The sequence below is a fragment of the Lichenostomus cassidix genome, chromosome 5, assembly GCF_008360975.1.
Source record: "Lichenostomus cassidix isolate B80296 chromosome 5, HeHo_3.0, whole genome shotgun sequence".
Taxonomy (NCBI): Eukaryota; Metazoa; Chordata; class Aves; order Passeriformes; family Meliphagidae; genus Lichenostomus; species Lichenostomus cassidix.
Genome location: NC_139486.1, coordinates 11,111,848 through 11,126,447, shown reverse-complemented (window position 1 = coordinate 11,126,447; position 14,600 = coordinate 11,111,848). Strand labels below are relative to the sequence as shown.

The 14,600-nt window shown below is 41.1% G+C and overlaps 1 protein-coding gene across 1 annotated transcript; it reads left to right on the top strand.

Annotated features, from left to right (window-relative positions):
- Positions 1–1,177: 1,177 nt before the first annotated feature.
- DLK1 (delta like non-canonical Notch ligand 1) lies at positions 1,178–13,624 on the top strand. Its single transcript, XM_085061365.1, has 5 exons — positions 1,178–1,510; positions 2,320–2,383; positions 2,828–2,958; positions 7,674–7,815; positions 12,514–13,624. The coding sequence occupies exons 1-5, from the start codon at positions 1,441–1,443 to the stop codon at positions 13,253–13,255; spliced, it is 1,149 nt and encodes a 382-aa protein (XP_084917491.1). The 5' UTR covers positions 1,178–1,440; the 3' UTR covers positions 13,256–13,624.
- Positions 13,625–14,600: the final 976 nt, after the last annotated feature.

Genomic DNA, 14,600 nt, shown 5'->3' with positions numbered 1-14,600 from the left:
TAAAAACAAAGTGAACAGACTGACAAAGAGCTGCTAATATTTACCCTACAAAAGCACAGGCTCACCGACGGGCGGAGAAAAGGATTAAGTAGTCATCATTACCACCCCACATTCTCTAGGGTGTCATGGAAAATACCCCAGCAAGGCTTCGTCTGGTGAGCTGCAGCAAAAGCTGTGAGGAAAAGTAACCTTTTCAAAACAGTAAGCAATGTTTCAGTAGTAGAAGGAAAGCAAGGCAAGCAGAAAAGACATGGAGGCAATCTGTGCCTCTAGAGTCAGACAGGGACAGCTTATCTCAGATACCAAAACCTCTGGAGAGCTTTGAAGAAGCAGTGTCTGCCTCTCACACCTCACTCCTGAGTGTTCTCTTTTAACCCAACCCTCATTTTCTACTCTTTCTGTCCTTCACTTCCTCCATTCTTGGTTAAAACTAAAAGGCTGAATTGCTAGCAGCAAACATTTTCAACCGATGTGACATCATTGTCTTGAAATACCTCTACATGGACTATCTGAAGCTAATGTGTGCATTTTCAGGCAGGTAATCTTGAATTAGCCCATTGTAATTCTACAGGAAAAGCAGACACCTGTGTTGTTTTCTCACCATAGTATAAGGATCTCTAGTTGCTTCACATAAAGGCAGACAAATTAGTAAAGGAAGTCTGGTGGAAGAAAGCACTGCATCAGCAGGCAACAAACAGGTCCCTCAGGAATCCCAAAAACTAGGCAGAACTTCTTTAAAAGAGGAAAACAATGAAGAAGAGGAAGACAAGGAATAAGAAATAGCCGATCTATTTCCTTAAGGGACAGCACAAAGGAAGACTAAAGAGATATGAAAGAGAAACGTACAGTCACAGAATAAAATGCAGGATTTAAATTGCCTCGTGGTAAAAGCGGTGCTTTTTATTGATCTGTTCCGTGAGTGCTATAGGTATCATCTGGGACATTTTAGTGGCGTCTTTTTCGAATTCTCAAGCCTCAGAAACATAACAGTATTTTACTTTCCTTGCCTTCGCTGGGTCTTCCCTGAAAGAGTTGGAGCTCCGATGGGGATGACAGAATTCTTTAGATTTCTGAAGACAAAGCCCCAGACGAGCTCTTTGCGGACAGCCAGACTTAAGTTTTAAGGAGACCAGAGGCGTGCTTAACACTCCCCCTCGCCCCACACCTCTCTTCTCCCGCTCCCTGACAGGATTCCTCCCCTCGCCCGCGGCAGGAGCCGAGCTGCAGGAGCTGCAGGAGCTGCTGGAGGTGCGAGAGGTGCGGGAGGTGAGCGGCTCCTCTGCCCACCGGCGCAGCTCGGGGCTCGCAGCGGCGGCGTCGCCCGGGGCTGCCCGGCTCTGTGGGCATCTCCCCGCCCGCGGGGGAAGGCGGGCAGCCCTCCCCGCCCTCCGTCCCTCCTCGCTCCCGCCCCGCGGCTCCCGGGGAGCGGCCGGCCCGGCCATGGGGCTGCGCGCCGCCGGCATCCTGGGCTGCTGCTGCCTGCTGCCGCTGGTGCTGCCCGCCGCCCCAGGTAAGGCTGCTCCGCGGGAAGCGTCGCGCAGGGACGGGAGGCGACTTGGGAAAGTTTCGGGAGTTTGCCGGGGCCGGGCGGGCAGCGGCGATGCGGGGAGCCCTCCCGGAGTGCCGCGGTGGCAAAGGCTTCCCCATCAGCCAGAGATGCTGCTGCTTTCGGGAGGCTTTTCCCTGGCCGCGGACGGAGCGCGTTTCCCCTGCCATTGGCGGAGGGTGTCAGCAGCGGGGATGCTTCGGGGTAGCATTGCTTGGTGCAAATACTTAAACAAACGGAACAAAAACTGCCGCTGAGATCTCTTCTCCTTAAATTACTTTGCTTGTGCATGGTTTAATGAAAATTGTTATTTTCATCCGATGTAGGTTTGAAATGAATGCAACGCTTTTAGTGTAAGTTGTGTTAAATGGAATTTCTTTTCTGACTAAAAGTACTTTTGCATTTCAAGTAGTTCTGAAACAATGCATTTGGAGTGGCATGTCGTGAAACGACATCCATGAATCTGTTCTGACATTACGCTTTTAAAACACTGTATAGAGATATTACATACACTTTGCGTGTGCTAAAGTGACTTTGTATTCTTTTGTGATTAATCCTTTATGTCATTTCACTTGCCCTATAGGAACACTCTATGACATGTTCCAGATTGGGTTAATTTAAAATTTCATGTTGCAAAAATGTGTTTGAAGAAAAAAGAAACTGGACATTTTGCAGTGTGGGTTTTTTTAAAACATCAGTAATGTGTATAGGACATGAGGCAAGGGATTTTGTGCTGATTTTTCTGGTTTGATGTTATAAATCTCTTCTTCCAGGCGTGAACTGTAAAGCTGGCTGCCATCCAGAGAATGGATTCTGTGAATATCCCAGTGAATGCAGGTAAAAAGATCTGTCAGACATGGGTATTAGCACAGGAGTGGACAGCTTCAGTAATTCATACTCCTGATAAAACTGATAGAAAAGGAAACGGCTTGGCTTCTGAAAATATGGAACTGTAATGAAACAGCACTCTATTAGGACACAGTAACTGGAATCATAGAGCATGGATGTCTAGATACCTGTTTACTTTTTCCAGTATGAAGTATTTGCATTGATTAGCTTTTTTTTTTTCCCCTCACTGAATGTAATGGTTTTCTTCACATAAACTGCTTCTAGTATCCCAGAAGCACTGCTGGTATGCTTTTGTTCAAATAATTCAAATTGTTCAAATATACAATTTGGGATACAAAAGTTTATTTGTTGTGCCTCAAAAAGGGGGGCATCCTTGTAATTATGTTTATTAAAAATAAACCATGTTTCTGTCTTGTCTTTTATCTCTTTCAGGTGCCAACCTGGCTGGCAGGGTGCACTTTGTAATCAGTGTGTTCCTTTCCCTGGGTGTTTGCACGGCAGCTGTGCCAAGCCCTGGCAGTGCATCTGTGAGGAGGGTTGGGTTGGCAGCCTCTGTGACATAGGTTTGCACATCCTTTTCTCTCCTTGAGCAAGTGAGGGGAAGCAGCCCCATCTGGTGCTGGAGACATGCAAAGTCCTTCTGGAGAACTGATTTTAAAATACCGAATGTTAGCTCCAGATAATGAGGTTCTGGGCAGCGGCACATAAACCTCTGACTTGTATAATAATTTAGGCAGAAGCAATGAAGTATCTTTTGTAATTGGGCATATGTGTGAGCAAAGTGTAAACTCATTCATTTTAAACATTGATTACCATGGACAAGGCCAACAAACAACTGCTCACTTTTTGTCATGTAAGCCCTTCTAATCAAATTGCAAGTTGTCTTGTATATATTGAATTATTTTAAATATTTATGTAGCACATTTATATATATATATACACATATATATGTATGTATATCTATATATTGAAAGGAAAACATTGTGCTTATATTTTCCTTCATTTAACCCAGTGATGATTCAGTGAAGCAACATTACTATAACTGAGAAAAAGGTCTGCCTGAAAAGGCTGCCACTTCCCCCTCAGATCTGAGGGGTAAGCACAGCTCTGTGTGCACTCTCTCACCCTTTGCCAGTCAGAACAAGCCAGCTTAGCATAAGCAAGCTGAAAAATTGGCCTTTGTTGAGATGGTGTATTTTGGCTGACACAGGCAAATGTTCAGTCAGAGATCAGAGGGGATGGAAACCACATGAGCATTCAGGAATATGCACCAGTTCAGCCCACATAGCTGCAGCTGTGAGAGGACAGGTGTCCAGGGCCTCATTTTCTCTTAATGCTTTTCAGGCTTTTATTGTTATATGGCTTATAGAGCATGCTTGAGCGCTCAAATGCATAGCCAAAGTGGAGACTGATGATAGTTTGAGCTGCATAAGACTTTCAAGATGACTCAAATAATCAGATTTTAGGTAGTCACCTCCTTGCAGTGACATGGAGTTTGGTGCAAGGTTCCCAGGAACTCATCTACCTTTTCAACAGGTTTTGCAGCCTGCACTCCCTGACTGCTCACATGAGCACAGAGAGGCTTCCTAAAGTCAGTCCTGGGATGTTTGCAGGAGCTCTGGTTGCAGTGGTGACATCTGTGGTGCAGATGGGAATATAAACTCTCAGATATTCTGGACACATCTCACATGTGTGTTCGTACCTGAGACAGACACCTAGATTCTCATTACAGTTGATGAGGAGAAATGAGTCCTTCTCTGATCTATAGTCACAGATTTCTAAAGCTACACAGAACAATCCCCACTCTGCCACCTTAGGAGGCTCAGTTCTGTTGCTTAAAACTGAATACAGTAGATGACATTTTTAAAGGTAGCATCTTCACAGCTACTTCTAAAAGCTTTAGTTGCATAGCTGAATTTCTTAGTACAAATAAATCTTTGCAATTCTGAACCTTGCAATGCTTCCCTCTTGCAACTGCTACTAAGGATGCAAAAGAATGCATTGAAAATTGAACCCCCACCTTTAAGAAAAACTGTTAATTTAACACATATGCATTCAGATAGTCCTATAATACTAAAAAGGGTATCCCTTGCTTGAATGCAGATACTATTATTTGTCTCAACACTCAGAGTCTTTGTTGCCAGTTGAATCTAGATCCCCATGAAGAGCTGCCAAGAATTTTTAGCCATAAGGACATAACTATCTTTTAATCTACAGCAATGTTATGTTTTCATTATGATAGTCTTTCATTTTAGTGGTTTTACCCACTCTAAATGCATTGTTTTGCCATAAGAGGTCAAGAGAAAGATGCTCCTCCTCCTCTTCTTTCTACTGGAAAGTTGCTATAAATTGTTATCCTGACCCATTAAAGCACTGAGACCTCAAATGGGTTAATTGCTCAGCCCCTGATCTCATCATCCTTTGCCAGAAGCTGGTGTCAGTTTCCTGGCTGTATAAAGTCATTAGAGGCAGCTACAATTAATTTACAAGTATCATTAAATGATATTTGATCAGGTAGGAAACAGGAAGTGTCGCTGTTGAGCCACTAGCAGAGAAGAAATCCCCGAATTCTCAGCGTGGCATAGAAAAGAGAGCTTTATTATTTTGATTTCAGCTTATATAGACTTTTCAGAGGTCACCCAGATTGGTCAGCCAGAAACCTCCCCGTAGGCCTGATTGGCCAGGCCTGAACTGTCCAAATCTCGAGACACTGTAACAACAACATCCAAACCTTATCTTTGTTTATAAAACACAGAAGAAGTTCTCATGGGAAAGACCTGTTCTAGCCAGGAAAGGAAGGAAAGGAAAGGAAAGGGAAGAAAAACCAAAGGAAGGAAAAACCTAGAAGGGAAAATTGTGGGAGGGTCTGAAGTTCATTGGCCTCTACAAACAACTGAAATATTTGTAAAATAGAGATAGTTTCAGCAGTTTATGTGCTTGCTAGGCATGGGAGGAAAAAAGATGATTTGGATTGGCAATGATACCTCTTTTCTTCTGTTTTGTAGAAAAGGTAGTGTGTGATCTCCTTGGCTTTGATCAGGGAAGTTCCTTTCTGGGCTAGTTTTAGATCACCAACTGGTTTGCTAATGTCTCTGATTGTGTAGCTATTTTTAACATGGGCAGCCTGGTTCTCAGTTCAGGTCAAGGATGACCTTCCTAGTAATTTAGAGACATGGAGGTTATGGGTTGGGCTTGATCCACTGTAAACGTAGGGCAGAACCATTTATGACAATTATTGCAATCACATGGACAGGCAAGGCACTTGAAGAAAGACATCTGTGAGTTGGTCTTGGTGTTAACACTGCTGGTTAACCTCTTTGCATTAGAACCTGTCCCACTGAGTCATGATGCCATGGCATCTTCTTATCTTGTGGAAACACAGCCTTGAAATGGTATGTGAACTCCTGGAACCAGGCTGCACAGCAGAGCTTCCCTGTGCTGCTGATAAACACTGCACAGTACAGGAAACACATCAAACACTACCATAACAAAGGGAAAAATCAATTTAGTCAGTTTGTTTCCAGGAAAAAATGACAGCCCAGTCAGAATATTTGATCCACCTAACTAAATCATATCTGTCATCTTGTCATCCCTGGCTGACACAGTCATGTCAGCAGGTCCATGACCTCTTATTGGAATCCTGGCCTCAATCTGGGTAAAAATCCAACATACAATTTGAGCTGGGAGTAAATTATCTTACTTGTCACTGGACTACTTTGCCAAGGGCATATTTTGGTAAACTATCATCAGAGAGTGCAGATGGAGTCTCTAGCACCTGTACTATGAATGCATGAGATAGGGCTAAAAATTCTGCTGTGACAAACTACTACTGAGTGTGTCTTCTTCATAAAAACACTCAGTGATTGCTTCATGTACTGCAGCATGACAATTTAGTCTGATGCAACAATTAATTTATGGCTAATGTGCTTGAGGCCATTCATAATATTTTGTAAATGTAACAGCCTGTTTTTGAGTTTTCATCTCAGGTGCCACTTGGTTGTTGGCCTTCTGAGAGGTAAAATAAAGAAAAATAGAGAAAATGGGCTAATTGAGGCTTTTTATTATTATGTTTTAAAAGAACCCCCCTTTTAAGATCTGTTTTAAAGTTAAATATCTGACATAAATTATTGACAGTAATGTTTGTATATATGTACACATACCTATTCATATATATATATTTCAGAGAGTTTCCATGCTCCTGCAAAGATCATGTTTTCTCCTCCATCAAAGTACATGCTTTATTAGCTGCCTTTAAAGTCTGTGAAAATAGCTGTCAAACAACTCTGCTCCATAAAATATTCAAGATGATATTGGTCCTTGTGAAAATTGGAGCTTACACTCACTGTGCATGCCAAGTTATTATCTTGCAATGAGAACAGGCTAATACATTAGGAAATAGAACTTTTTCTCTAGGGAAGATTGTATTTGAAAACTAAGGCTGTTGTTTTGCTGTGGTTAAAATTTTGCAGTACCTCATGTTATCATCTAAATTTCATGTTATGCTGTGGGAAGTAAAATATAAGTGCCCTTAATTCCCTTTTAATCTTCTTAGAAAGTGTGTATATGTGTATGTGAGGCATCAGATACCTTCCAGTCAGCACTTTTCTGCAGCTGCTGCATTAGCTGTCTAAAATATGCACTTGTTTGTTTATTTAGTTTTAATTATTTTAAATATTCAGTAATCATTTGAGTGGAAAGTGGCTCAGCAGGGCAATTGCAAAGAAAATGAGATGTGTGACTTTGGGTCCAGATGTCATACAACTCTGTCTTCTGGTACAGTTATGTAAGTGTTTAATGTAGACCAGCCAAAATATGAAATTTTAACAGAATTTTGTAACTTGCTGATCTCTGTTTTTATGAAACATTTGTTCATAAGCACATAATGATTTGGGCAGGGAGCAGGGAGAATTCCCAGTGCCTGATTGCTTTATCAGAATTCTACTCATGGAGAAGCCAAGACTGTGAAAGTATGGCTAGTCTTTGTTCAAGTTCTTTCTCCCGTACTAATATTTTATTTCTAATATTACTTATTTATAGAATGGGGCAATTCAAACACATTTTGGTAGCAGGAGCTAGAAAGAGAGAAATAAACTGATATTGCTTGCATTGCTTGATATTGAACAATCTGAACTCCATTTTAACAAAAGGGGGAATCGACCAGAATTTATAAAATGCAGGATGAAGGATTTTTAAAGCCATATTTTATTTGACGTATCATATACCATTTACCAACTTTTTCTCATCAGATTAATTGAGCCCTGTTCATTTTTTTTAACAGATATTCACCCATGTTCTGCAAAGCCCTGCACCAATAATTCAACATGCATAGAGACTGGTGATGGAGGATATATTTGTCTATGTGCTGAGGGATTTACAGGAAAAAACTGCCATCTCAAGAAAGGACCATGCATAATTAATGGGTAAATATTGATTTCTGACATGAATTTAAAGTCTACACTTCTATTATTCAGAATTCTTTGCTAAGTGGAAATATCGCTGTGCTAAAATACATAACGCTTCTGATAGTTGCTGATATTATCAAACTTTACAAATCTGTTCTGTTAATATTGTAAAGACTTACAGATTATCTCTGTGAGTTTATGTACACAATTTGAGTACTAGAAGTGCTAATTTGCACATTTTATTGCGGTGAATTTATGCCTTCTCATGATTTTTGTAAACAAACTTGAAGTGACTCCCATCCTGTGTTCTCACCTCTAGAGAGGGATAACTTATACAAAGCCTAATAAGAAGAGTAGTTAGCACAAAAACTGTCTGCACAAAAAGTCCTAGTCTGTGCACTAGTCCTAGTTCTAGTCCACCAGTCTGTCCTTTTTCTTAACCAACATATAGTGACACATCCATAGTTAACTAGAGGAGACAATCTCACTTCCATCAGAACACAGAGACCATTGCTCTCTGTTCCTTAAAAGAAATGGGACATTAAGAGCAGCAGTGCCAGTAGGTTGAGGGAGATGATCCTTCCCCTCTGCCGTGTCTTGGTGAGACACATCTCGAGTTCTGGGTTCAATTCTGGGCTACCCAATATAAAAAAGACACAGCCATACTGCAGTGAGTCCAGTAAAGGGCCATGGAAAGGATTAAGGGATGGGAACATCTCTCCTGTAAAGAGATACTGAGAGCTGGGTCATTTAGTTATGAGTACCTGATGGGAGGAAGCAAAGGCGACAGAGCCAGACTTACAGAAGTGCCCAGTGAAAGGGCAAGAGGCAATAGGCACAGACTAAAGAACTTTCAAAGTCACTGGTAGAATTGCTTGAAAAAAGGAAGACCTTTCAATGTTAGAGAAAATGTGAATTGGTGTTTCTGTTGAAATCTAGAACCATCTGCAGTCTTCTAGCTCATCAGAGTTCTGATCCCATAAACATACAGAATGCCTTTCTGGTTGTGTTAGTTTGAAAACAAACCAGTGGGAGACTGCAAGTCAGGATTATAAACTTAATAGGAAAATTAAAAATAAGTGCAATAATACAAGATAAAAACACTGACTAAGTCAGATACAACCTGACACCCTGTTAGGGTGGTGGTAGCAGTCCAAATGAAGTAGTTCATTTGAAGCAGTGATCCTGTGGAAGGTCTGGTCTCCTACTGAAGGTCCTGTGGTAGTTCTTGTCCTCTGGGAATCCAGTAGACAGAGTCTCCCTTATGGAGTTCCAAAGCCCAGGTTATATCCAGTTGGGAATGCTTGGCTCCTCCCTCCTGGGCAGAGCATCTCACAATAGGATAAGTCCATGGGTCATGGGGTTGGTTCTTGATGGCCTATTGACTGTTATCAGGGGTGAGTCATAGCAGGAGATAACAGCCAATGCCCCACAGCTGGTGGTAATAGAATACTAAATACATCTATATTGTAACCTAGGACAGCTGGTGCACACAAACTTGGTAAAACTATCACCCTAAAATCACAGTTTTCTTTTATGAGATTGCCTTCTTGCTCTCTAGCTCTATATTGGTACCCTCTGGTTGTCTTTTTGCTCAGTGATAGATATTTATGAATATTCAGATCTACTTAATGACTGAATCTTCCTGAAGACGTGTAGATTTACGTGTAAGGAGCATTAATACCTTGCACTCCATCTGGCAAGAATTGCCATTCTTTCACAACTTCATGTCAGTAGAATTTTTTTGCCATTGCTTTTAGTTGGGGGACACTCACACAGTTCTGTCTGGGTTTACTTTCACCCTCTAAAATAGCTACTCTGATTTGCCTATTTTTTTCCATTGACAATGAGGAAATTTAAGTTCCTTGGAAGAGCCATGAATCACATCCAAGCTACTTGCCAAATATGGGGGATGTAAATAGGTTTTTCTTCTTGTCATCTGTAGAGCAAATATTTCAGTAATTCAATGAGGACATATATTCTATCTATCCCAAAAAACAGGTGAGTTCCAAAAATACAGCATCAACAAAATAATCCAGATTAGTTCCAGATACTTCCTTAAACCCTTCATGGTTTTAAATTGCTGAAACTACTTTTTTATGTTGGTACTCTGTTTTTTTGAACTGAACGCTGATGAATTACTCTGGAAATCATGAACATTTTTTCTCAAGAAAGGAACATACTTGAAACAGCAATTCTTTTTCTCTAGGAAGCTGTCTTTTTCAGGAAAATGAGCAGCAGGCTTTGCAAATCTGCATTTAGTTCAAAAAGACAACTGTTGTCAGCATAAGCACTCCATGTCTGCTAACAATTCACCGTCCATCAGAGAGTGCATCCCACATCCTAGAAAGAGACCGCATCAGATGGTGTCATTTCAGTCACATCTCACTTCCTCTCAGTTCCTCTCTACCTCACTGGTAATGCTAACAGTGTTGACATTACTGAGCATCACTGCTGGCTCCTTAGTTAATATTCACAGATGGAACGAAGACAATTCACAAATCAAAGTGTTTATTCTAGCCTGTTAACATGTATCTGCGTTAGTGGCCTCTGTGTGATGTTTTGAGGTTTTGCTTTGAAGCAGAGCAGTGAGTGGTACTTTCTAAAAGAAAACAGACTATCTGGGAAGCAAAGAAGTAGTATGGACATGTTTTCCACAACTACCCCTTTATGTATTACACCTTGTTGTGTTAAATGCCAAAAATGCAAAGTAACGTAATTTATTCAAGGAAATTAATATTACAGCTTTACTTATTTAAACATATTTAAATTAGACAAATGCAATTCTGTTAGTAATAAATAAAGAAAAATTTTCAAATTTCTGCATTTTTCTCCTTAACTGTTTTTATTTGAATATTTTACATTTCTGAAAGATTCAGAGAAAAGTTCATACTTACATTCTCCAGCAATTTCTTCCAATTTCCCTAGAAAGTACTGAGATTCCACCCAGCCATGAGGGTTCCAAACTTCTACACAATTTCATATACAAACCAGCTTGTCCAATTTTCCATGGGCCCCATAGAGCTGATGGAGGGTGCTGGATTCTCCAGGAAGGCCATAACCACTCAAGGACTGTACAACTCCAATTTCCATATTTTTCTTAAAAAGACATAGTGGCTGGTTAATGTGTTGAAGTTCCTTATGTCAAGTTGTTACTAACAATGGCCATGTCCAAGACCAATTCTGCTTTCCTGATGTTGCTTCCAAACTTCCAATATGCTCCTTTAGTAGCTTTTTTTCCCAGCCAACATTTGCAGTGAAGAACAGTACTAGAGATCAGAGCAGTTAATGTGGAAGCAGCAGCAAACAGGCAGATGAGTCCTGTGCCACAATGTTCAGTCTCTCCTGATATGTGGCCACCAAGTGTTTCAGTCCCCATGGAAGCCAGAGGTGCTTGGAGCAATCTCTACCATGGGCAGTCCCATAGCAGTGGTGAATAGCCCAGCCTTATTCAGACCAGTGATCAGGGACCATTTGTAGTCAGGAGTTTATATCTCTTTCACAGTCATCTCAGTCAGACATCAACAGATCTCTTAAATCCCTGTGTCCCACCATGGAATTCCTGAACAGCCTGTTGCTACTGACTGCTGCATATATGAAATGTCTGCATCTGAATCTATGATGTTCATTACCCCTGGGACTTTGCCCTGGAAGTGAGGGGGCCTTAAATAACAGCTTGGACTTTTCAACTTTCAGATGTGTCTTCAGGGATACATAGGTATTAAGAAAAGTTTTGTTGTCAAAGAGGCTGCTCCTAAGCTTTGCCAAATATTTTTTGTTTTTTGCAAGGTAAGTTTAAAAAGCTTTGTTTGTAGGTGAAGAACTGGCATGAAAGTGGGGTTTGTCCCTTGTCAGCCAGCAGGGACAGCTAAGGGACCAAGTCCACTTTGCATAGGTCCCCTGGATTGACACATTTGTGCCAGTCAGTGGGTGGCCATATCTTTTGGCATTACACTCAGTAAGGCACAATTGCATTGTAAAGATAGAAAAGATCACTCCATTAATTTACATCACTTAAAACATAGTGCCATTTGGGAAGTACTTAAAGAGTTTGCAGAAATACTTGGTTTCCTGTGGTCGTGCCCTCACATAACAGGTGTCTTTGCCCAGGCTGATATTCTCTCATTGATATTTTTTATTGTAGTTTTGTCTTTCAAAAATTTTGGCTGAACAGCAATTTGTAGGAAAGTATCTGTTTTCTTCTAAATTTTTTGTGTCACAGAACACCAGAGAGGCAGAATAAAAACAATCAGCTTTACATCTAGCTGCTATGGCAGTGGTTTTTTTTCTGCCAATACAATATATAGATAATTTTAGGAATAATCAGGTAGAAAGGAAGCAGCCATGCTGTTCATGTCTTTGTTGTCTCTTGTCTGAATAGTTGCCCAGCTAAATAGCTCCAAGCATATAAAAACAGTGAGAAGCTTAATTTGAATAAATGTTTGAAATAATTTAAAATCCCTTCACAGCTCTTTGGGTTGAATTTATGTACTGGTGTACTAATCCTGCCTGAAGGGTCAGCAGAAGATATTATAATCTGTATTGACAAAGCTGTTGAACAAACTCATTCTTGACTCAGCTTCACTGACTTTAGTGGATTTGCATTTGGAATTGGCTCTTCTAAAGAAAACCAGCTCTTTTTATTATATAAAGTGTTTCCTAATAGTTTCTTTCATTGGACTCCAGTTGTGTCTTTGTGTTTGTTATCTGTCCTAGTTCTCCCTGCCAGAATGGAGGAACATGCGTTGATGACAATGGTTTTGCACCTCATGCTTCCTGTCTGTGCCCTTCTGGCTTTGCTGGCAACTTCTGTGAGATCGATCGAGATGACTGTGAATCCAACCCGTGTGAGAATGGAGGGACATGCACAGATGTTGGTGTGGGTTTCAGCTGTTCTTGTCCCCATGGCTATACAGGAAAGCTCTGCAGCAGCCGCGTCACATTCTGTGCCAGCAGCCCGTGTGAGAATGGAGGGACTTGCAGTGAACATCCCCAGGGAGGCTTTGAGTGCATCTGTAAACCAGAATTTGTTGGCATGACCTGCAAACATCCCAGCAAAAACACAAGTCTCTCTGGAATGAATATGGAGACAAAGCACGTGCAGAATTCCAAGCCACCCGCAAAAGCTCACCATAGATCAGTGCATCAACAACAAGAAATCCTGAAAATAACAGTGAAAGAAACAATCCAAAACACAGATCCCTTACTGAGTAGAAGCCAGGTGATATGTTTTGTTGTTCTGGGCTTGCTTACATGCCTCGTTGTCTTGGGTACCACTGGGATTGTTTTTTTTTCAAAATGTGAAATGTGGCTTGCTAATGCCAAATACAGTCATCTCCTGCGCAAGAAAAAGAACTTTTTTCTGAAGTCTAACAATGGAGAAAACCTCTCAGTTAATATTATCTTCCCAGAGAAGATCAAATTGACTAATTATACTAAGAACTACACTGCAATCTAGGCCTTTGAGAGCTGAGCAGCACCTTGCAAATTCTCATAGCAATATGTAAAATTTATTGCCTGTGGTTGGCCTCAGTGTTTGTGGGTTTATTTGCTGTAAATTGTGCTGACAATGAGGAAATGTAATGTATCTGTGTTGCTAAGGGTTTTTTCATTCCCCAAAATAAAGGAAAAAAAAAAAAAGGGATTAAAGAGCAAGGAATGTTACTTTGATTTACTTTCAAGGCAGCTACTTTTTGTAAAATAAAATAATAACTTATCACTGGAACTGTATTGCAACTTTCTTGTCTTGTGCATTATTTCTTTGGCAAGAGCAGTACTTGCAAATTACTCAGTAATGCTTTTTTTTTAATAAACAGCAGTTAAGGGCTATACTGGTTTATTTATTTATTTCTCAACCCTCATCTATAGCAAAGTCTGCAACAAGTGTCCACATTGAATTCTTTTGCTATAGCTGATAAAGGCTTTAGAGATTGCAACCAGCAGGACAAAATCTACTCTGATATCTCACCTATTCAGTCAGTGTTGCTATTTTTACATGCTTACAAGAGAGATTCTATAGAATCTTAGAGGTCTTGGGGTTATTAATTTCAGGTTAAAGGTCTTGCTTGAAATGCTGCATCTATAAATTGGTCTATTTATCTATTTTAAAATGTTAAAAAGGTGTTCAATGTCTTTCTTTTTAGAGACCTAGTAGAGATTTAAAGGATCAGACTCTGACTTTTCTATAAATACGCCTTAAAGAACTCTGCTTCATGACTGTGAAGTGTCCTTCATGACTGTGTCATGGGGAGAAATGAAAAGATGTCATGTGTCACCTGAAATAGGACAGCTGCTTTTAATTCTTCACTTCTGCTTTTTCTGTCACATTTCAAGGGGAGGACAAGGTTTTCAAGAATCAAAAGCAGCAGCAGCAGCAAACAGGCAAAGGGTTGTGAAAGCCTTAAAATTGTCAGGGGCCTGAGGGCATTTTTAAGTCTTAACCTCCCTGAGGAGCTTCACCTGGGGCTCTCACCCAGCTCCTGCCCACAGGTACATTTTGGGTCAGCCCAGTGCTGCTGGTTCTGGTCTGAGCTGTGCTGTAGCCATGCTGGGCTCCACCTGTGCCTGCAGTTGGTCCAGATCTGCTGGAAGGACCCTTTGGACCTGTTCTCCAGCCCTGCCTCTGACCCTGTCTGCTCTTGCTCCTGCCTGGAGCCCATGGATGGCCCCTGGACCTGTTTCATCACTTGCTGTGTTTGGAACTGCCAATGGGCCCCATTACAAGCTTTGGGTGAGGGCATGGGTCTGTCCCACCCTGGGGCATGACCCTCCTGGGTCTCCCAGGTTCCTTTCCTGAATGGCGT

Coding starts and splice junctions, on each gene's coding strand:
- DLK1 (XM_085061365.1), top strand. CDS start 1,441: ATGGGGCTGCGCGCCGCCGGCATCCTGGGCTGCTGCTGCCTGCTGCCG. Junction 2,959..7,673: donor TGGCAGCCTCTGTGACATAG/GTTTGCACATCC, acceptor TTTTTTTAACAG/ATATTCACCCATGTTCTGCA. Junction 7,816..12,513: donor GGACCATGCATAATTAATGG/GTAAATATTGAT, acceptor TATCTGTCCTAG/TTCTCCCTGCCAGAATGGAG.